This window comes from Dendropsophus ebraccatus, chromosome 8, assembly GCF_027789765.1.
Source record: "Dendropsophus ebraccatus isolate aDenEbr1 chromosome 8, aDenEbr1.pat, whole genome shotgun sequence".
NCBI lineage: Eukaryota > Metazoa > Chordata > Amphibia > Anura > Hylidae > Dendropsophus > Dendropsophus ebraccatus.
In genome coordinates, this window is record NC_091461.1 from 34,434,289 (window position 1) to 34,457,474 (window position 23,186).

Sequence of the window (23,186 nt, forward strand, 5' to 3'; positions counted from 1 at the left end):
ACGTCAGCCCATTAATAATACATGTTTCCATTGCTAGAGGTCAGAAAACGATACCATGTTATTTCACCTGTGGCCCTCCATGGATGTTCAAAGCCGCACAGGTCTCGACCCAGAAAATCTCCAAGGTAAGTCATGAATTAGTAACAGTATTAAAAAAAAAAAAAGAGAGATCTGTCAAACATTGTCAAATGAATCTCATGCAGATTACATCCCGTACATAGCTAGGTCACACGCTACTGTCTATTTATCATATATATATATATATATATATATATATATATATATATAGGAAAAGTCATTGGGTTGAACTGCACTGTGCTGACTTAAAGTCAATGGCTTCCAGCCGATGGGTGCACGTCCTTGGCAGTCGACCCCTGACTCCACAGAATGTAGAATAAAGCAGGTAGACGGCACTTCAATAAAGTAAATAGGTGCAGGTTTATCCACCTGTATACGTACAGCTGTGAATTCGGGTGAATAAACCTGCACCTATTTACTTTATTGGAGTGCCGTCTACCTGCTTTATTATATGTATATGTATGTGTGTATATATATATATATATATATATATATATATATATATATATATATATATAATATAGTATTACTCTTTATGTCTTGGCTATGGCTATGTTCACACACTGTAAGAGACTGGCCCTTCCGTGACCTTCAGAGTTCTAGTGCGGGTGCATCCGTGCGTGCCCGCACCAGAACTCCCTACTGCACACTATGGAGCATGCAGCCGGAGCCGCTCGCTCTATAGTGTGCCCTGTCAGTTTTCTACGGCGCCGCGAGAGATCCCGGCCAAAGCGTATACTATGTGTATACGCTCCGGCCGGGATTCCTTAGAGACCAGGTAACGTATATTTTCGTTATAATCACGGCTGTTGTTGCAATTGGCAACAACGGCCGTGCTTTTATGAAAACATACGTTGTGTGAACATGGCCTGACTGTGGATCTCTTCTTTAAATGATGACTGTTACTTAAACTTTTGACATGTCAAACAGAAACATTAAAAGAACAAGGATTGCTGACAGATGCTCTTTAAGGCTATGTTCACACTATGTATGTGTGCGGCTGTATTTTTTATGCGGCTGTAAATGTGCGGATGAAACTACGGCCGTGGGAAAAAATAGACATGCGGCTGAAAACATACGGTCATTTACTTGGAAATCTGGTTTAACTAAAAATAACAAATAAAATCTTAAGAAAGTGATGCAAACACCTCTGGATGCATCTGGGAAAGCAGAGAACACAGTTTACATGAATCGCTATTACCGGGGTTTGCGATCCTCTGCAGTATGCCGATGCCTCTCATGGTTAATATATTGAATTAATAAAACACATTTTCGTTGTAATAAAGTCCCTTTTCATTGTTCAATAATTAAATTTAAACGATTCCATCATTTTGCAATTAAATATACTGTTAAAATAAATATATATATAAATAAATGTATATTTATATATATATATATTTATTTTTTGACAGTATATTTAATTGCACAATGATGGATTCGTTTAAATTAAATTATTGAACAACGAAACTGATTTTATTTCAACGAAAATGTGTTTTATTAATTAAATATTAATTAGTACAGGAAACTCCAGTAAGCCGTTAATTCATATTGCCGGCAATAGAGCATTCTGTACTAATCATCACTGTACTTTAATTAAAACATCAAATGTTTCTTCTAATTATGTTATCACAATAGCATTATTAGAAGAAACATTTAGAATTATATGTGCGCTCAGCTCATTGGCTGATCGGCTCAGCGCACATATAATTAGCGGGTCTGCAGCACAGTGACTTCATTGTGCTGCGGACCAGCGAAGAGGACACATCGGGGTGAGTATAGAGCTCTCCCTACCCCCTCCCCAGCACTGCACCCCTCCCAGCAAGGAAGGGGGGTCACTTAACCCCTTCCTTGCTGGGATGGGTGCAGTCTGACATCAGTCTGGCCCCCAAGGGGTTAAGGGGGATACAATACATCCTCCCTTAACCCCTTGGGGGCCAGACTGTAAGCAGCGATCTGTAAAGATGCTGCATACTGTAAGGAGCACAACACCGCTCACAATGATGGATGTTGTGCTCCTGTTTGTGTGTTTTTTGTGTGTTTCTCCCTTTTTGTTTTTCAGATATTGGTATCCTGGGGATTACGTCGGATTCGGTGGACTACGTTGATGACCAGCGGTTGTTTGTTGTTTTTTTTTAATAAAATGGTCAATGAGGGGTGTGGGGGTGTTTTTATTTGAATACAAATTTTTTTTAACTTAGTGTCGTTTGGTTTTTAACCCGGCTGGTTATAAAAATAGGGGGGACCCTATGCGGATTTTTTTTTTAAATAAATAAATAATAAAAAAAACCCGCATAGGGTCCCCCCTATTTTTTATAACCAGCCAGGTTAAAAACCAAACGACAGCAGCCTGGTAACACCAGGGTGGGAAGAGCCATTGGTTTAGGCCCTCCCCAGCCTAAATCTTACCAGCCTGCTGCCGCCCGGTCCAGGAGCGCCAATTTTGACGCTCCGGGACCACTGGCACCCGGCTCTTCCCAGTACCCCTGGTGGCATTGGGTACTGGGGTAATAATGGGGGGTTAGTGTTAGCCATTTTATACCGGCTAACACTAGGCCCCAACTTAGTAATGGATTCCGTCTATTAGACGGCTTCCACTACTAAGTCTATAAAGTAAAGAAATAAAGACAAGACACAAGTTAAAAAAATTTTTATTCAAATAAAAACACCCCCACACCCCTCATTGACCATTTTATTAAAAAAAAAAAAACAACAAACAACCGCTGGTCATCGACGTAGTCCACTGAATCCTACGTACTCCCCAGGATACCGATATCTGAAAAACAAAAAGGGAGAAACACACAAAAAACACACAAACAGGAGCACAACACCCATCATTGTGAGCGGTGTTGTGCACCTTACAGTATGCAGCATCTTTACAGATCGCTGCTTACAGTCTGGCCCCCAAGGGGTTAACGGAGGATGTATTGTATCCCCCTTAACCCCTTGGGGGCCAGACTGATGTCAGACTGTACCCATCCCAGCAAGGAAGGGGTTAAGTGACCCCCCTTCCTTGCTGGGAGGGGTGCAGTGCTGGGGAGGGGGTGGGGAGAGCTCTATACTCGATGTTGTCTCTTCGCTGGTCCGCAGCACAATGAAGTCACTGTGCTGCGGACCGGCTCTTTATATGTGCGCTCAGCCGATCAGCCAATCAGCTGAGCGCACATATAATTCTAAATGTTTCTTCTAATAATGCTATTGTGATAACATAATTAGAAGAAACATTTGATGTTTTCATTAAAGTAAAGTGATGATTAGTACAGAATGCTCTATTGCCGGCATATGAATTAACGGCTTATGGAGCTTCCTGTACTAATTAATATTTAATTAATAAAACACAATTTCGTTGAAATAAAATCAGTTTCGTTGTTCAATAATTTAATTCTAACGAATCCATTATTGTGCAATTAAATATACTGTCAAAAAAAAAAAAATAAATAAAAAAAAAAAAAAAATATATATATATATATATATATATATATATATATATATATATATAAAAATATACATTTATATATATATTTATTTTAACATTTATTTATTTTAACATTTATTTTAACATTAAAAAATGGCGGTCGGTGCTGTCCGAGGACGGCACCGACCGCCATTACTGTAAAAAGTAATGGTGGCCAGGTGCCACCGGCCCGATCGCCGTGAACGGCCGGCCGTTCACGGCGATCAAAGTCCCCAAAAGTTATAAATACCTGCTCCGGACCCCTCAGCTAGGTAGCTAAGGGGTCCAGAGCAGGTATTCGTACATTACTCACCTGTCCCGGGGTCCTGATCGGCGTCTTCCGGGTTTGCGGCGTCCTCGTGGTCTCGTTCGGGTCTTCGGCTTCTTCCGTGACGTCACGTTCGGTAATTTCGGCTCCAGCGTCGGGTTTTCGGGATTTTCCGCTCTGCTGCCCTCTAGCGGCTGATATGTGTAATACATTTATCAGCAGCTACAGGGATGTTCAGTATGTAATAAAGTTTTTTGTTTTTTTTTCCAATTTTTTTTTTTCTATTTTCCGCACCCTATCGCCGCTGAGTGTTGATCAGCATCGCACGAAAGTGCGCTGCTAATCAGCAACTCCTCCTTTTTGGCGTAGGGTGTTTTTTTTTCTCTATCCTACTGCCACGGTCTGCTGATAAGTGCCACACATAAGTGCGGCATTTATCAGCAACACCATTTTTGGCGTAGGTTTTTTTTTTTTATACTTACTGTAAAAAAAATAAAGTTTTGAATAAAGTTTGACACTACACCACTACATACCCCATATACTAGTCCCCATATAAAGATGAGCCCCAGGGTGTTTTCGGCGTCAGAGGGATACGTTATTATTGCCTCCGACACCGAAACAGCCAGTGAGGATAAATGGGGGGATCCTTCTTTCCTCCATTCATCCTCATCCTCCAGTGACGTGTCTGGGGGATAGCGTAGTGTATGCTGCCTCCCAGACACGTCTTTTCTGCCAGTACCGTCCCAATAAGAGATCACGGTATGGCGTAAAATTCTACTAACTCTGTGAGCGTACCTCAGGGTACTCTTACAGATTTAGGGTAGGTGCACACTGCGCAATGGCGAAGATAAACCTTTGTGCATTCCGCAGCTGGCACCCACCGGCGGACTGATGCAGGCGCGCGTCTCCGTGTCATAGACTCCATGTTATGCACAGGCGGATTCCATCATCCGTCCAAAGAATGAATACGTTGGACAGAGAGCGGAATCCACCCGTGCATAGAATGGAGTCTATGACACGGACGGAGACGCGCGCCCGCATCAGTCCACCGGTGGGTGCCAACTGCGGAATGCACGAAGGGTTATCCTTCGCCATTCCGCAGTGTGCACGTACCCTTAGAGTGTATGAAGGAAGGGACACCCGAATGCAGCCCCCCGGTGCCCCCCCCCCCCCCCCCCCCATCCTCTGAACAAGTGGGAAGATCGTCCGGGAACTGATCTTCCCACTGCTGGATAAAGGTCACCACCTGTACGGGGATAACTTTTATACCAGCACCCCCTCTTCCGCTCCCTCGCTGCCCGAGCTACTGTAGCTTGCGGCACGATCCGAACATATCAGAAGCCGTAACAGAGCCCTAATATTTAGCAGCCATGGAGCGGACCCAGCGCTTCTGGATATGAAGGACCCCGTATCGCACCAGGACAACATTTTCCAGGTGACGTCCCCCACACTGGAGAACGGGAGACCCCAGAAGAAGTGCAGAGTGTGGCGTAACAGGGGGATCAGGAAGGACACCATTTTCCAGTGTGACACCTGTCCTGATCCCCCCGGCCTCTGCATACTGGATCGCTTCAAGGCGCACCACACGTCATTGGGGTTCTACATTATCTAAATTCTGTCCCTTATTCCTATTTCAGGGGTCACGCTGATCTGGGGATTGTTCTGATCGCCATTATGGAGTCAGGAAGGAATTTTTCCCCAGTGATGAGGCTACTGTCGTCTGCCTCACGAGGGTTTTTTGCCTTCCTCTGGATCAACACAGGTTGAATTTGATGGACACCTGTCATTTCCAACCTTATTAACTAATAATTGGCCTAATACCCCCAAATAAATTAGAATTGTCCCTTTTCCCCAGCTAAATAGGTATGGCCGCCATTCCCATTAGAGGAGGCCATGATGCAATTACAAAGCCTCTGTGCGGCCAGGACAGTAGAAACCCCCCACAAGTGACCCCATTCTGGAAACTACACCCCATAAGGAATCTAACAAGGGGGGCAGTGGGTATATGGCCTCCTGGTGACGGCCACATTTGGGACGTGAAAATGAAAAAAATGGTATTTTTTATTTTCACGGCACATGTTCTACACATGTGCCCGTCACCAGTGGGGTCCATATGCTCACTGCACCCCTCGTTAGATTCCTTATGGGGTGTAATTTCCAGAATGGGGTCACTTGTCAGGGATTTCTACTGTCCTGGCAGCACAGGAGCTTTGTAATTGCGACGTGGCCTCCATCCTCCATTCAAGCCTCTAAATGGCGCTCTGTCCCTTTGGTGGCTTGCCCTGTGCCCATATGGCACATTATGCCCACATGTGGGGTATTTTCGTACTCAGGGGAAATTACCCTACACGTTTTGTGTTCATTTTCTTTTTTAACCCCTTGTGGAAATGGAAAAAAATCAAGGCTAGACCAACATTTAGTGTAATTTTTTTAAAATTTTTACTCTAAATCATTAATCTTGTCATGATTTTTTCATTTTCACAAGGGGCTAAAAGGTAAAAAAAACCACTAAATGTGTAGAGCAATTTCTCCTGAGAACGGAAATACCCCACATGTGGACATAAAGCGCCATGCGGGTGCAGGGTAAGCCTCCAAAGGGAAGGAGCGCCATTTGGTTTTTTGAGGCTGGATTTGGCTGGATTGGATTTCGAGGGGCCATGTTGCATTTAAAAGGCCATTGTGTTGCCAAGACAGTTGAAACCCCCCACAAGTGACCCCATTATGGAAACTACACCCCTCAAGGAATGTAACAAGGGGTGTAGTAAGCATATGGACCCCACTGGTGACTGGCACAAATGTGGAACAATGTGGCGTGAAAATGAAAAATTACATTTTTTACACTATAATGTTGGTCTAGCCTTGAATTTATCATTTTCACAAGGGGTTAAAAGAGAAAAAAAAACACAAAACGTGTAGAGCAATTTCCCCCGAGTCCGTAAATACCCCACATGTGGACATAAAGCGCCATGTGGGCGCAGGGCAAGCCTCCGAAGGGAAGGAGCGCCATTTGGATTTTGGAGGTTGGATTTGGCTAGAATGGATTATGAACGCCATGTCGCATTTACAGAGCCCTTGTGCTGCCAAGACAGTGGAAACCCCCCACAAGTGACCCCATTATGGAAACTACACCCCTCAAGGAATCTAACAAGGGGTGTAGTGAGCAAATGGACCCCTTGATGACGGGCACATTTGTGCCGTGAAAGTGAAAAAAAATGAAATTTTTCACTTTCACGTCACATTGTTCCACATTTGTGCCCGTCACCAGTGGGATCCATATGCTCACTGCCCCCCTTGTTAGATTCCTTGAGGGGTGTAGTTTCCAGAATGGGGTCACTTGTGGGGGGTTTCCAGTGTTTTGGCAGCACTAGGGCTCTGTAAATGCGATGTGGCCCTTGAAATCCATTCCAGTGAAATCCAGCTTCCAAACGCTCCTTCCCTTTGGAGGCTCGTCCTGCGCCCGCTTGGCACTTTATGTCCACATGTGGGGTATTTCTGTACTCGGGAGAGACTGCGCTACACTTTTTGTGTCTTTTTTTTCCTTTTATCCCTTTGTGAAAATGAAAAATTGAAGGCTAGAACAAAGTTTTAGTGTAAAAAATACTTTTGTCTTTTTTCACGCCACATTGTTCAGAAAATCTGTGAAGCACCTGTGGGGTCCAAATGCTCACCGCACCCCTTGTTACATTCCTTGAGGGGTTTAGTTTTCTAAATGGTGTCCCTTTAGGGGTGTTTCTTATGTTTTGACACCCCAGAGCCTCTGCCAACCTGAAGTGGTTCAGTCAGAAATGACCAAATATAATGGAGCCATTGAAATTCACTAGGTGCTCCTTTGTATCTGAGGCTTGTGGTTGCGTCAAATAGCGCAATAGGGCCACATATGGGGTATTTCTATAAACTGCAGAAATGGGGCAATAATTATTGGGGTGCAATTCTCTGGTAATAGGGTCATAATTATGAAAAATATTGGATTACAATAAAATCTCTGCACAGAAAATAAAAATTTTCAAATTTCTTACACACTTAGCTTTTATTTCTGTGACTCCCCTAAAGGGTTAAAAAACTTTCTGGATATGCTTTTGCAGAGTTTGGGGGGTGCAGTTTCTGAAATGGGGTGCATCGTGGGGCTTTCTAACACACAGTCCCCTCAAATACACTTTAAACCTGAACAGGTCCCTAAAAATATCTGATTTTGAAATTTTACCGAAAATTTGGAAATTTGCTGCTAATGTTTTACGCTTTCTATTGTTTAAAAAAAAAATGAAAGATAGTTTAATAAATACCGCCAACATAAAATAGACATGTTGCTAATGCTATTTAATATATAATTTATGTGATATAACCATTTTCTGTATAAGCAGAAAAGTTTTAAAGTTGGAAAAATGCATTTTTTCTCAATTTTTCACGCTATTTTGTTTTTTTTCATAAAGATTTGTTATAAGTATCGACTACAATTTACTAGAAATGTGAAGTACATTATGTCACGAGAAAACATTCTCAGAATCAGCCGGATAGGTAAAAGCATCCCGAAGTTATTAATGAATAAAGTGACACTGGTCATATTCATAAAATTTACTCCGGTCCTTAAGGCCATTTCAGGCCCGGTCCTTAAGGGGTTAATATATTAACTATTAGAGGCATCGGCATTCGGCATCATTGCCGGCTATTTTTGAAGTACTCCGTACGGACCGTCTGTCAATCCACGGCCGCTTTTCCAGCCGCAAACAATGGTCTTGTTCATTTTTTACGGGTCCGTTTACGATAGGGCCGTAGATTCATACATAGTGTGCACTGTGCAGCCGTATATCGTATACTTTCCAGCGTACGCATGAACCACCAAAAATACCACCGCACAATTACAGCCGCAAATACAGCCGCACAGTTACATAGTGTGAACCTAGCCTAAAGGGGTTTTACATATATCATCCTTAGTAGAGGCCATCTTTGTCTTTCTGGAGACAGACCCACAGACCCTTGCTGATCAGTAGAATGGAGGGGCTGCAGACTGTGGCCCCGTTTTTTGTTTGCATAGACACGCCAGCTTGTCCGTGCAGATGACCGTTTCTAGTTCTCAAGCTCGATCCCTTTTGCCCTTCATTCAGCTGAGAGCCCATTGATGCAGGATGAGACATAGGGTGGGCATTTCCATCACAGTTTGTTATCTCCTATGCTATGGATAGAGGGTAATAAAATGAATGCTGATGGTCCCACAGCCAGCCAGGTATGTGCCACAACTCCGCCCCACCACCGAGGGCCGCCCTGGGAATAGCGGAGATTTATTCCCAGAAGAAGAAAATAATTTTGGATGTTCTGGATATGGGGGGGGGGAGTAGTTGTGGCACGTACTCCCCTTCGATGAGTGAGTAAATTCATGCTTTATTAAGGATGTCATATGCGTATTGTCAGAGAAGAGTCTAGTCCGCTCTCCATTGAGGGAACTGTTTTCTTGGCCTTGTGTTACAAGGACTGGTGAATGTTTTTACCACTCACCAAATGTAAGTTACCTGTTGCCAGTATAGTGAGTGCTCCATAGGGAGGACGGATCCATTATTGTTTAGTTTTTCTTCCATTTCTTTCAGAATAATAGGGGATATGAACTTTTTATATATATATATATATATATATATATATATATATATATATATATATATATATATATATAATAATGTATGTGTAATAGCCAAGCAAGGCGCTCAGCAGAGAGGTGGGGATGAAGAAGGTTATCCAACCACATGATGTCAGGGAGAAATCCAACAACATGATGTCAGGGAGAAATAAGCAGTGTTTCAGTAAAGCTTTGCACCTTGTTGCCTTATATCTCCTTTATTCAGGCCAGTCTTAGAACTTGTTATTGTGACTAATAACAGGCACATGTGTTGATTGCAGGCACTTCCAGTGACTCAGATCCCGATAATCAGGAGCTCAGCCTGAAAGCCGCACTTTATGAGTCGCTATTCAACATTTATGCCGATAAGAATGACTGGCAGTCAGGCCTGAGAGTACTGGATGAAGCTATCGGCATCCTGCCACGTACAAGACACAGGCTGTATGTCTAACTGCTTTATCTTCTATCATCTTAAAGGGACAGTATCCTCAAAATGTCCTTTGTTAAAGAAGTTTACCTAAGATTATAACATATCACCTATCCTAAGGATAGGTGATAAGTATCAGCAGACCCCGTGACCCCTCACTGATTACGAGAACAGGCCTCCCTTGTCTAACACTAAGTAGGCCAAAATCCTAAGGATCAGTAAGGATAACAGCATCATTAATACTTTGGCTTCCCAATCTTGAGATGTTATTTTATTTGCTACCCTTATCTAGCGCCATGTGTTTTTTACTTGCAGCGTACTTTTCAAGCACCGTGTTCTGGTGAAGGCACGTCTAGGTCACAACTTCTTTATGGACATTCAGAAGTTTAAGGATGAAAGTGAAGACTATGTGTCATATATCTGGCATCATGTGGCTCTCACCTGCAGGAACACCAGCGATCAGCTGGCCTGTTATATGAACGCAATCGATGCACTGCACGTATGTATGCCAGCTCTCCTAATTCTAGATATTAGTAAGTCTGTTATGGTGGGCACCCGATTGGTAAGGTTTAAACAGTACTGTCATTTAAAGTGTTACTGTTAACTTGTCACTTGCATGTCCTCAGACTTGTCAGAATTACTGATCAGACCAGGGCTCACTCCTGAGACCCGCTGTGATTCCTAGTGTTCTCCACCCCCCGGTCATCAGGGACATCCAACTTCCATAGAATTTAATGAAGTCGGGTTTGATTGATACCTGGGGAGAGAGGTGCTCTGCCACACACTACCCTGACTTCCCTGACTGTATCTTGGCATTACAGCTGGTATTAGGAGTGAGACCTGTTGTGATCAGAATTTTTTTTATGACTGAGGACATGTCAAGAGTTACTGAAAATGACAGAAAAGCTTTAGATTGGTTAAGACCGCTTTTCTGGTTCAATAATTTTTATTAGGGTTTTAAGGAAATTTTACACATACAGTATGGGGCTAGGTTCACACTACGTATATTTTCACGCGTAGTGCGAACCGCGAATATACGCATGTAGTTTTGAGGTTGATGCGTTCGCTTGAAAGTATACAATATACGGCCGCACAGTTCACACTTCGTATGAACTTACGGCCGGATCGTATACGCCGCCGGGAAAAATGAACAAGACCATTGTTTGAGGACGGAAATGTTCGAACTCACGGCCGTGGATTTCCATGCGGTCCCATATGAAGTACTTATTTCAGTCAAATTGAACTTTTTCGATCCAAAAGGTTCTGTGAGTTTTATTGGGCTGGGCAAAGATTTCCAAGTAAATGACCTGCCTCAGATCGCTTCGAAACAAGCTAGGGAAGCATAACTGTACTACGGGCGTATGTTCGCAGTGCGTACGCATCCGGCCGCATGTCAAATTTTTGCACGCCCGTAGTTTCAGCCGCACATGTACGGCGGCGTAAGAACTGCGTACGGATTCGTACGCAGTGTGAACATAGCCTAAAACAGTGTAAAAACAGAGTCCAACGGACATATTGACATAGACAAGAACATTGTCTGAGTATGCATCATAAACTTAAAGAAATGAGATGCAGACAATTTATACAATTCACAATAAAAAAATAAAGGAACAAAATACAGGCAGACTACAAAGTCTGTAACGACAGAGAACTAATAAAACAGTCGGTGCATTACCTATATCGGTAATAAGGTTAACTACATTTGTACATATATTAAGACCGCTTTTCATCTGGCTATATCTGTAAATTGATCGCGGTCTCATCACGGAGACCCTGACTGATCTAAACTTAACACGTCAAAAGTATATCTAAACAATATCACTTACAATTTACAATAGCATAGCTATATAACGTTATGTGCATCTACAGCTGCATATGGCCAATGGTTAACAGAGTTATCCAGGCTTAGAAAAACATGGCTGCTTTCTTCAAAAAACAGCACCTCTTCTGTCCTCAGTTTGGGCGTGGGTTTTGCAGCTCAATTCTTTTGAAGTGAATGCAGATGAATTGTAATACCACACACAACCTGAAAACAGGGGTGGTGCTGTTTTTCTGTTTAACTCCTTTAATACCAATTTACATATCACAATGACTGCAATAAATGGCAGCACAGTAAGGTTGCTAATGTAGGATACAAGATGTTGTGTACATGTTTCTCAGACCAGCATTTTCATGGCATCCAATAGTATTGTATTACAAGGTCTTAATAAATGAGATGTATATAAGTATGTCTTTTCCATTGCCTTCATAGAAACCAGAAAACGATTGGCAGAAGGTGGAGTACTTACTGGAGCTGGCAGAGTGGTTGTACTGTAACCAGTTCCCTGTAACCTCTGCTATTAACCTACTGGACTGGGCAGTCGATATTTTACTCCATATGAGGTTCGCCCCTAGTTCGGAGGAAGGTACGTGTTTTACTTTTGTGATTTGCCTTTCAAGCTGCACCTTACATGTTAATATATATATATATATATATATATATATATATATATATATATATATATATATATATATTACATTATTTGCTCTAAATAGGAAAGAGCCAAAAGGTTAAACCAAAAACTAAGAAGAAACCTTCCCAGAATAAGGATCCGGTACAAGATGAGGATGTGACTGTAGACAATGGCACGCCAGGGAGCGGGGAGAATGCCACAAGCTCATGCAGCTCATTGGAAGACTTGAGAAACGTCAGACAGCATGAGGCTTTAGCTCGAGGCTTCCTGTTAATGGCCATGGTCGGAGACCGATGTTCTCATGAGCAGCACTGCCTGATGGCATATGCATGCGTCATGCGTATCTGGCAGGTATGGTCATGCTGTATATGGCTCTTCTTTTTTATGTCTACCACACATAGCATTATAAAAGCACAGAAATAAAGTAACACATCAGTTCCTACTGACACTGTCAAGGTAAAGTTTGCTGCAATATGATCTTGCTGATGATGCATTTTTATGGAATTTTCTAAGTACCGTGCTTCAAAAATTACCAGCATCAAAAAATGGTACTTTCCCCATATATGCTGTATATGTGATGCTGCAACCAATTGCTGGCATCAATGACCTCTTCTCGTATGTATAGATTCCACCTACAAAGAAACATGCTGCAACCCAGATATATTAAAATTAATCTTTATTAATCATAAATAAAAATACCATACAATTAAAATAAAAATTAATCAGAACTGCTGATGGCAAACACTTGGGCAACAAGGACATGTAATGATCATAAGCTCTAATAGTAAACCAATCCTTACATGGGATTGCAGATGGTATATAAAGTGCTTTGACTATAACCTGCATCAAGTATACTACAGACGGGCACACGTACCACAAATATAAAACCTGTGTCATAGCTATTAACGTTCCCATACGGTATAACATACAATACCATATGGGAACATTAATACCATATGGGAAGGACACAGGTTTTATATATGTGATATGTGCGCCTATCTGCTGTATACTTGATTCAGGTTATACGCAAAGAACTATATATACTTACCATCTGCAATCCCATGTTAGGATTGGTCTACTATTAGTACTTATGATAATTACATGTCCTTGTTGCCCAAGTGTTTGCCAGCAGCCGTTCTGATTCATTAATTTTCATTATATGGTATTTTTATCTATGATTAACAAAGATTAATTAATGTTTCTTTGTAGGTTTAACCCTGTCTGCTACCCCAATATCAGTACCCATATGCAATAGATTATTATATTACCTGTTTTAATCTAGACAATTGTATGTGGTCAGCAATACACACACTGCCCTTTAAGAGCGACTTGGGTCCCATCCCTTTAAGAGCGACTTGGGTCCCTTTAAGAGCAACTTGGGTCCCTTTAAGAGCGAAATGGGTCCCTTTAAGAGCGAAATGGGTCCCTTTAAGAGCGAAATGGGTCCCTTTATGAGCGAAATGGGTCCCTTTAAGAGCGAAATGGGTCCCTTTATGAGCGAAATGGGTCCCTTTAAGAGCAAAATGGGTCCCTTTAAGAGCAAAATTGGTCCCTTTAACAGCGACATGGGTCCCGTCCCTTTAAAAGCGACATGGGTCGCTTTAAGAGCGACCTGGGTCCCTTTACTAGCGACCTGGGTCCCTTTAAGGGACCCAGGTCACTCTTAAAGGGACCCAAGTAGCTCTTAAAGCGACCCATGTCCCTTTTTAAAGGGACGGGACCCATGTCGCTGTTAAAGGAACCCAAGTCGTTCTTAAAGGGACGGGACCCAGGTCGCTCTTAAAGGGACGGGACCCAGGTCGCTCTTAAAGGTACGGGACCAAAGTCGCTCCTAAAGGGATGGGACCCATGTCGCTGTTAAAGGGACCCAAGTCGTTCTTAAAGGGACGGAACCCAGGTCGCTCTTAAAGGGATGGGACCCAAGTCGCTCTTAAAGGGATGGGACCCATGTCGCTGTTAAAGGGACCCAAGTCGTTCTTAAAGGGACGGAACCCAGGTCGCTCTTAAAGGGATGGGACCCAAGTCGCTCTTAAAGGGATGGGACCCAAGTCGCTCTTAAAGGGACGGGACCCAAGTCGCTCTTAAAGGGATCCAAGTCGTTCTTAAAGGGACGGGACCCAGGTCACTCTTAAAGGGATGGGACCCAGGTCGCTCTTAAAGGTATGGGACCCAAGTACTGTAGCTTTTAAAGGGACGGGACCCGTGTCGCTGTTAAAGGGACCGAAGTCGCTCTTAAAGGGACGGGACCCAGGTCGCTCTTAAAGGGACGGGACACAAGTCGCTCTTAAAGGGACAGGACCCAAGTCGCTCTTAAAGGGACGGGACCCATGACGCTCTTAAAGGCACCCATGTCGCTCTTAAAGGGACCTATGTCGCTCTTAAAGGGGCGGGACCCAAGTCGCTCTTAAAGGGACCCATGTCACTCTTAGGGTGCCTTCACACCTACCGACTCGCAGCGTTAATAACGCCGTGAGTCGGCTAGGTCCTGGCAGATCACTGTCAGTACATACACGCAGCGGTCTGAACGACCGCTGCGTGTATGTAAATCTGCCGGCAGCTTAACCCCTTCTGATGCCGGCCGGCCGCCTCCCGCTCAGCTCTGTATACATTACCTCCTCGCTCAACGGGGTCCCGGCGTCCTGCTCTCCCCCCCGGCCAATCAGTGGCTGCGGCAGGGCAACACACTGATTGGCCGGGCGCGAGAGCAGGACGCCGGGACCCCGTGGAGCGAGGAGGTAATGTATACAGAGCTGAGCGGGAGGCTGCCGGTCGGCATCAGAAGGGGTTAAGTGGCCGGCAGATTTACATACACGCAGCGGTCGTTCAGACTGCTGCGTGTATGTACTGACAGTGATCTGCCAGGACCTAGCCGACTCACGGCGTTATTAACGCTGCGAGTCGGTAGGTGTGAAGGCACCCTTAAAGGGATGGGACCCAGGTCGCTCTTAAAGGGACGGGACCCAAGTCGCTTTTAAAGGGATAGTCTAAGTACAAAAATGGCGCGTGGCTAATCCATAAATGTTAGCGCTGCCCAAAAGACTCCAATTTGAGGCTGAATAAAGTAAAAACATTTATCAAAAGTGCACAATATTTACGCGTTTCGAGGAACAGAGGTCCTTTTCATCAGAATAGCAGTGCATGAAGGGATGGCACCCAGGGTTAAAGTTTCTCTTAAAGGAAAATCACTGGTAAAGGGGCGCTCTTTTCAAGCACTATGTATTTCCCTGGAAATGCAAATCTAGTTTATCAAACTAATCTGATCTCCCTCTCCTGATAGGCTGCTCTTTCCCTCTAATTGTTGACAGCTGGTTAGGTTACCGACCACCACTCTGCTCTAAAAGCAGTGGTCTGGCTTAGGTGTATATATAGCTATAGTATACATATATATATATATAACTTTTCCATCACTGAGGCGGATCACGCTTTTATAATATATAAAGAGGGATAAGGGTCACCCTTGTAAGGGAACTGTCATACTGATGTGACTGTAAATATGCAGCAATATCAATAATGCAGAGAGCGGCTGTATTCATTATTTGTGAGCAGATCTGACCTGCCTCTTTACAATAGGTGTCATTGCCTGCAGCCGGAAACTTTATTAAATCAGTACAAAAAAATCCTGCACTTCAGAATCCACAATCTGCATCCAGTCGGAAGGGGAAGAAGGAAGCGAGCGAGGTAAAGAATCTCAGTCCTGTTCATCTGAAGCGTATGACAGTACACACAGTCATTTACTATTGTACTCTGTATACTGTATAGTGAACCATGTACTAGGAATTTCCTTCCAAAGCTACTAGCAGCAGCCGATAGACGGGGTAAACCGCTGCCTTACCATGTGTTCTATGTGGTCTGTGGTACCTTTAGCTGCAGGAATTCGGTCTTTTATTCGAGTGTATGAGGCAGGCGAAGAGCCGAGAACTGGTCATCTGGGCCGTGACTAGTCATGGCTCTCTGCCTGCTTTTCCTGTCAGTCACCACCTCAGAGCCCGCTAACAGATAAAGGGCTGTGACTAGTTTCCGTCTTTCCCCCCGCCTCATGTGCATAAAGGAAAGACCGAATTCCTGCAGATAAAGGTACCATAGAACACATGGTAAGGCAGCGGTTTACCCCATTTATTGGCTGCTGCTAGTAGCTTTAGGAGGAAATTCCTAGTGATTGGTTCGATTTAAGTCTTACCTGCCAGTGCTGCCTTAGCTATATAGCAGTGTGTCCCAACTTATTGCAATCTAAATAATACAATCTAATTGTATTACACAGCATGATAAAGAGGGGTAAGCGAGCACCGACCTGTCAGGTCAGCGCTTGCTTCCCCCTTGTCCCCCACTTGTCGTCTGCTATTACACACACAGACAACGGGCAGGGAGCAGTGGAAGGGGCCATGGGGAGTAAAGGTGGAGAATGTCCGGATGATCCTTAAATTGCCCTGGGTGTCCATTGAAGTCAGTGGCGGACTGTTGCCACATCTCCTATTACACGTAGCAATGAGCAGCAGACCTTTGCTGGCATGGTCAGGATTTTTCAACATGTTGAAAGACCACAATGAACCCACATTGTGCATGTTTCCTATTACACCAAATAATTATCTGCCGTAAAAGCCAGTAATATGCCAGGTACGGCCGATAATCATTTCGTGTATTAGGGCCTTAAAGGCTCTATTACACAATGTTTATTAAAGTCTCTATTACACAATGTTTATTAAAGTCTCTATTACACAATGTTTACTGGGTGTACGTACTGTTGCTAAACTACCAGCATGATGGGAAGCTGGCCACCCTGTTGCGTCTTCTCCTGTGGTGTATAAGCAGTGTTATCCCTCAGAGACCCCATGTGATGGGTCCATCTCCACCCATTGCTGTAATCTCCCGAGGGATCATCTGAGCTCTGATGTGATCCACTTTAACTTGACCTTACTTAGATGATCTTTCAAGAGAGAAGAGCAGTGACTGGAGATGTAGCCGTCAGACAAGTTATTGGATGGTTCTGACCATGATTGGCTTCTGTAGCTCACTGTATATACAATGTTCAAATATGTTTAAGGATTTTTATTGAAAAATAGTGCTCCCAAAAATGTCCTGCATTCTCAGTAAGTCGGGGGTCGCAAGATTTGTTGATTTTCACCTTGACTGTCATAGATACAGGAGGTGTACACAATCTCTGACTAGTGGGTACAGAAGATGAATGCAGGTTTCAGTGTTAACTGGCCGTACACATATGATAGCTGTCAGCTGAAGGCTTCTTCCACCTACCGCTAGTTCTTCTTATGCATCCAAATACATGAATGCTCAGCTCAGTCCTGCATTCATGCATTATGAACAGTGGAATATAACATGTCTACTGTCTACTGTAAGGGAGTCTGGAGGTCCCCCGTATACATTAGATGGTCTGCTGGCCCTACCAAAATCCCCCTGCTTTGACTGTCACATGTTTAATGTTTATGGGTGACTTAAAGAAGAAGTCCAGCGAAAATTTTTATTAAAGTATTGTATTGTCCCCCAAAAGTTATACAAATCACCAATATACACTTATTATGGGAAATGCTCATACAGTGCTTTTTTCCCTGCACTTACTACTGCATTAAGGCTTCACTTCCTGGATAAAATGGTGATGTCACGACCCGACTCCCAGAGCTGTGCGGGCTGTGGCTGCTGGAGAGGATGATGGCAGGGGGACACTGAGGGACACAGGGCACTGGAGGGACACTGAGCATCCCTCTACCATCATCCTCTCCAGCAGCCACAGCCCGCACAGCTCTGGGAGTCGGGTCGTGACATCACCATGTTATCCAGGAAGTGACATCTTCATGTTATCCAGGAAGTGAAGCCTTGATGCAGTAGTTAGTGCAGGAAAAAAAGCACTTTATGTGCATTTCCCATAATAAGTGTATATTGGTGATTTGTATAACTTTTGGGGGGGTAATACAATACTTTTCGCTGCACTTCTCTTTTAAGAAAGAAGTGTAGAACAAAGGCCCTGTTTTTCTTGTTTTTTTTGGCCTTACAATGTACAGGAGAAGGCTATAGGATCTGGCTTTGATGGGTGGAGTAGGAAGAGGGTCTTATCGGTGGGCTTTGGTTCTATCTTTCATGGAGTAGACATTGAGATCTGGCTTTGGAGTCCTCACACTGTAGCTGGATGGACAGGTTGCAGGTACTGCTGATAGGTAACCTGCATATAAAGGAGATGAAGGCTTTGATACCAGTAATTACAGGAGTCGGACCCTGGATCTAGTCTTGGTGGGTACAGGTTTTACATGCAGAGTATATAAATAGTCTGTAGGGGGTATTTAGCTTTGTTAGTAAAATATGTCATATATGTGTAATCATTATATGTTATACAGTTCGGGAAGTCAAGCTCTATATTATTTCTTTATTATAATACAGGCTGTTGTAATTAAGGAAAAGCCCAAGAAGAAAGGACCTATAGACGCGATACCCTCTGCGGCAGAGGAGTGGGCCGGCTTTGATTGTCCTGATGAAATCAGAGACGCCTTCAGACACGATACATCCAGCCAGGTCATAAACAAGAACACTATAGTAAAACCAGTAAGTAAGCCCTACTGACCAATAGCTAAGGGGACTACTCTAGCTGATCTTGGAGGGACTGCATTGAGGTTCTTCTCCATCCTGGTGGCCATTGTTGACATCTTTCCATGTTCCTTGATATAAGTGGTTTAATTTCTATGATTTTATGCTGTAGAATGTGCTGGAAGAGAAGCAGAAGCATAAAGTAAAATGTAAATTACAGTGTGAATAGTCATTGCATCTTGTGTATAGTCATTAGTTAAATTGACAGAAGTTAATTCTGTTATAATAGTGGACGGTAAATGGTAATCCATCATCATGGGATGTGTCTGCTTCTCCTATGGTGTTTAACCACACGTCACTATTGTGATGTAGATCCCAGGCTTATAAAGGTACGGCCCTGGTATATATGGCAGACGTTGTCAGATTCTTCTCATGTAACGCGGACATTTATTATTGTATGTCTCAGGATGATTTATATGTTTGCTTTCCAGACTGATTGGATTTTTTGTTCTCTGTTTTCCCTAATAATTCACATGACCTTATATCTGCTTTCTACTAAATTTAGGATTTATTTTTCCAAGTTTCTTTTTAGAATTTTTTATTCTATCGGTGTAGGAGATGAGTTAGTGGCTGATCAGAGATGACTTGGAAATTGCTGGTTATCTGGTGTGCCAATCTTAGCTATGGCACCATTTGTAGGGTGGTGCGTTGCTATATTTGCTTCCTCCCTGATGACTTTTACCATCCTCCCACCACTACTGCCTATTCGTTTCCTACATGGTACATAAGCCCCCATTCCTAGCTACAGTACACCCCTGACCTTGTTTGACAAGCAAAGTATCATCTCTAGTAATTCTATATATTATACTGTCTAACCCTTCATATCCCCATGGATGTGTCAGTAGTCAGACATTTGTCTTGTGTTCTGGCTGCTGGGTGGGAGACAGGGTTCTGTTAAAGGACAATAGAGTTTGTAGCCTATATTATAGGATACTGTTATATTGACTTGTGCTCAGTAAGAGCTGATGATGAGCTCTTTGCATTGTGCCTTGTGTTACAGACGTACAGTCTCTACTACCTGGATCTGCTAGTGAGGGAGCTGCAGAGCATCTCATTCACGCACCTGAGCCTCCCTGTTCTCCAGCTTGCGGAAGTGATTGCACACGACATTGTGCAAAGCAAAAGCCTCTCTGATCTCTATCACCTGAGGTTAGTGCAGTCTGTGTGCACTTCTATGCGTCAGAACCTTGATGATCTATACCAGGGATGGGGAACCTTTGGCCCTCCAGCTACTGGACAGGCATGATGGGAATTGTAGTTGTACAGCAGCTCAAGGGCCGAAGGTTCCCCATCCCTGATCTATACCGCAGATACTTGAATTAGCATTATCTCTATTTTTACATGTAGGCTATGTTCACACTATGTTACAACGGCCGTGATTTCTGCGGTACTTACGTAGTGCTGCAGGCTGAGGGAATCCCGGCCAGAGTGTATTCACGTGGTATACACTCCAGTCGGGATCCCTAGCGGTGCCATAGAAAACTGACATTGTGTGCTGTGGGGAGTTCTGATGCAGGCACGCACGGATGCACCCGCATCAGAACAAAGATCATCCAGCACTAAAGATAATCTTTTCTGAGACCGGCCGTTCCGTGACCCAGCCGGGTCACGGAATGGCCGGTCTCATACTACGTGTGAACATAGCCTTAAAGGGAACCTGTCACCTGAGAAAAGAGGGAAGAGCCCACCCGACCCCCTCAGGGGAGCCCCGGATACTTACATCATCCTGCAAATCCCGCTTCAGAAGCCGGTCCTGCCGCGGAGATATCACCGCCTGACGGTCTACGCGTGTGATATGTAAATGAGAAGAGATGAGTTCAACGTCAATAGGAAATCACGATGAGGTAAGTATCCGGGGGTCAGGCGGGCTCTTCCTTCTCTTCTCTTCTCTTCTTAGGGGACAGGTTCCCTTTAAAGGGGATGGATCCTCTAAAAAAAAGACCCACAGTCTAAATTTATATTAATCTGGGTTCAGACTGCGTTTTTTTTCAATCTGTTTTTTTCATCTGGTTTTGCAACAAAAATGGATGCAATTGTGTACTTCCCTTTTGATCCTGTTGTGTGCATCCTGTTTTTCCATTGACTTCCATCATAAAAAAATTGATCAAAACGCATCCGTACACAAAAATAAGGTCAAATACGTTTTTGTGTGTGTTTAAAAAAAGGATGCGTTTTGATTCGTTTTTTTTTTTTGTTTTTTTTTTAAAGTTAGAAGTCAATGGAAAAACGGATCAAAACGGATGCACAGTCACATCCGTTTTTTTTTGCAAAAACAGATGGAAAAAAACAGATTGCAAAAACACAGTGGAACCCAGCCTACGATGTTTTTTTTTTCTTAAAAGAAAAATTAAAATGTCTTTTTAAGTTTGTACATCACTAACTATAACCTAGTAATCTTTGAAACCTAGAAAGGTTGTCGGCAGAAAAAGACCACTGGGTCCATCTAGTCTGCCCTATTAGTATTTCCCTTCTTAGGATAGATATATGTTTATCCCAGGCAGGTTCACATTTAGTTATTGTAGATTTACTAACCACACCTGCTGGAAGTTTGTTCAAAGCATCTACTACTTTTTTAGTAAAGAGAAATTGGGTGTAAAGCCTATACCCCGGGCAAAAATGATGAAGTTACCACACTTATATAATGTCTGTCTGACCTTGTCTCATGTTGTTATGGCTTACCTAGGTACTGTATACGCTCATTGCCTGTATACTATTAGAGATATATGCTAAGGGGAAAAAATAAAAAGAAAAATTCCTCTATGGCCCCTCATACATTTCTGGTACATATCATGTTAAAAGAAATAATTTATATCCTTTTTTTCTTTTCCTCTAAATAGAATTTCCCAAGTGTGTACCAACTTAAAGTGGTATAGTGCCGTCACTTATCACCAGCGAGCAGCCGGGAATGAGAACATTAGTGAATATGAACTGATATGGTAAATTGTCTGTTTGCTTTTTTTTCTTTTCTTCTTTTTTTATGTAAAATCCTTCATTTGTTAATTAGTTTGGGTCTGCGGACTAAAAAAATCAGAAGGATAGACAGTACAGTTATATTCTATCCTGGCTCTGACATTTACCACCACAGAAGCCCTCAATGTAGAAGCCACTGTCATTGGAGAGTGCCACAGTGGTTAGGTGGAGGGGGCATATAAGGGTTAAAGAGGTAGAGTTACAACATCTATCCCCTATCCTCTGGATAGAGAATTATGGGGGACATTTACTAAGATGCACCCCTGGTGTATGCCATGGAAAAAGGGCAGATTCACTTCTTCTCCATGGCGTACACCAGTTGTATCCCCTGCTCGCCTAGGGAGCAGGAAGGAGAGCAAGCCAGAGAGGAGGCCTTGCCTCCTTCTGCACCAAATTTCTTATGACTTACAGCCGCTCGCAGGCAAAAATCATGATAAAAATCTACACCTGCTCCTGATCAGGTGTAGATTTGTTGAGCAATGCCTGCGCAGGGTTGGCCGGCATTACTAAGAGTACACCTGGGGAAAAGGCGACAGGCCTTGATTTAAGATTGGGGTAAACTACTGGTGGTCTGACCAATGGGTCCCCTCCCCCCCCTCCTCCACCCCTACCCCCCTAAATCTCAGAAACAGGCTTTAAGTCTTTGTATTGAAGTTGTGCATACATTTCGCTGATTCAGTCATTTGGAGCTGCTGGAGATAGCTGAGTGCTGTACTAGGTAAGGAGTTGCAGCAATCACAGGCCCTCCTACTGAAGTGTAACTACCATTTTTAAAAGAAGTGCGTATCGGTCAGGGTCCGGTTGCTGAGAACCCCACCGATCACTAGAATGAAGGGGGCGCTCACTCTGCCCCTTCATCTCCACTCCCGCGCACCCCTGCCCTTCATTTTAGCAATCCACACGGTTCTTAGCAGCCAGCCCCCGACCGATACGCACTTCTGACATGTTGCTATGATTTTAAAAATGGTAGTTACACTTTAAATCCTCTGTGGTTATACTGCTGATTCTCTCCTGTTAGGGGAGTCATTGTCTCAAACATGAAAAACCACCTGGGGGTGAATCTATATTATTTACAGGAAGATACGGGTAGATAAGCTGTAGTTTGTTAGGGATGAATATTTGGTGTATAGTATATACTGTATAGCTTTAAGTCTGCATATTCTTTGACTAACATAAATGACATAATGTATTATAGCTGTAAACAAGATATATCTACACTGATGAATGAGAAACAAGATGGCAGTAATTTCTCTGGAAACAAATCGATGAGGGGCAGACTGAAGGTAAGATGCTTGATTTATATACTTTATACTTTATATTTTCCTGCGTATAAGACTACTTTTTAACCCAGG

At 43.3% G+C, this 23,186-nt stretch overlaps 1 protein-coding gene across 2 annotated transcripts in view; it reads left to right on the top strand.

Moving 5' to 3' along the window:
• Positions 1-23,186, top strand: part of CFAP46 (cilia and flagella associated protein 46) — a 139,457-nt gene that overhangs the window by 53,093 nt on the left and 63,178 nt on the right. For both annotated transcript variants that reach the window (XM_069980136.1, XM_069980137.1), the window contains exons 26-35: positions 38-125; positions 9,681-9,840; positions 10,142-10,325; positions 12,078-12,231; positions 12,362-12,630; positions 15,850-15,957; positions 18,661-18,822; positions 19,865-20,013; positions 21,702-21,800; positions 23,030-23,117. In XM_069980136.1, coding sequence (XP_069836237.1) covers positions 38-125; positions 9,681-9,840; positions 10,142-10,325; positions 12,078-12,231; positions 12,362-12,630; positions 15,850-15,957; positions 18,661-18,822; positions 19,865-20,013; positions 21,702-21,800; positions 23,030-23,117 — 1,461 coding nt within the window. The remainder of the gene's footprint in view (positions 1-37; positions 126-9,680; positions 9,841-10,141; positions 10,326-12,077; positions 12,232-12,361; positions 12,631-15,849; positions 15,958-18,660; positions 18,823-19,864; positions 20,014-21,701; positions 21,801-23,029; positions 23,118-23,186) is intronic.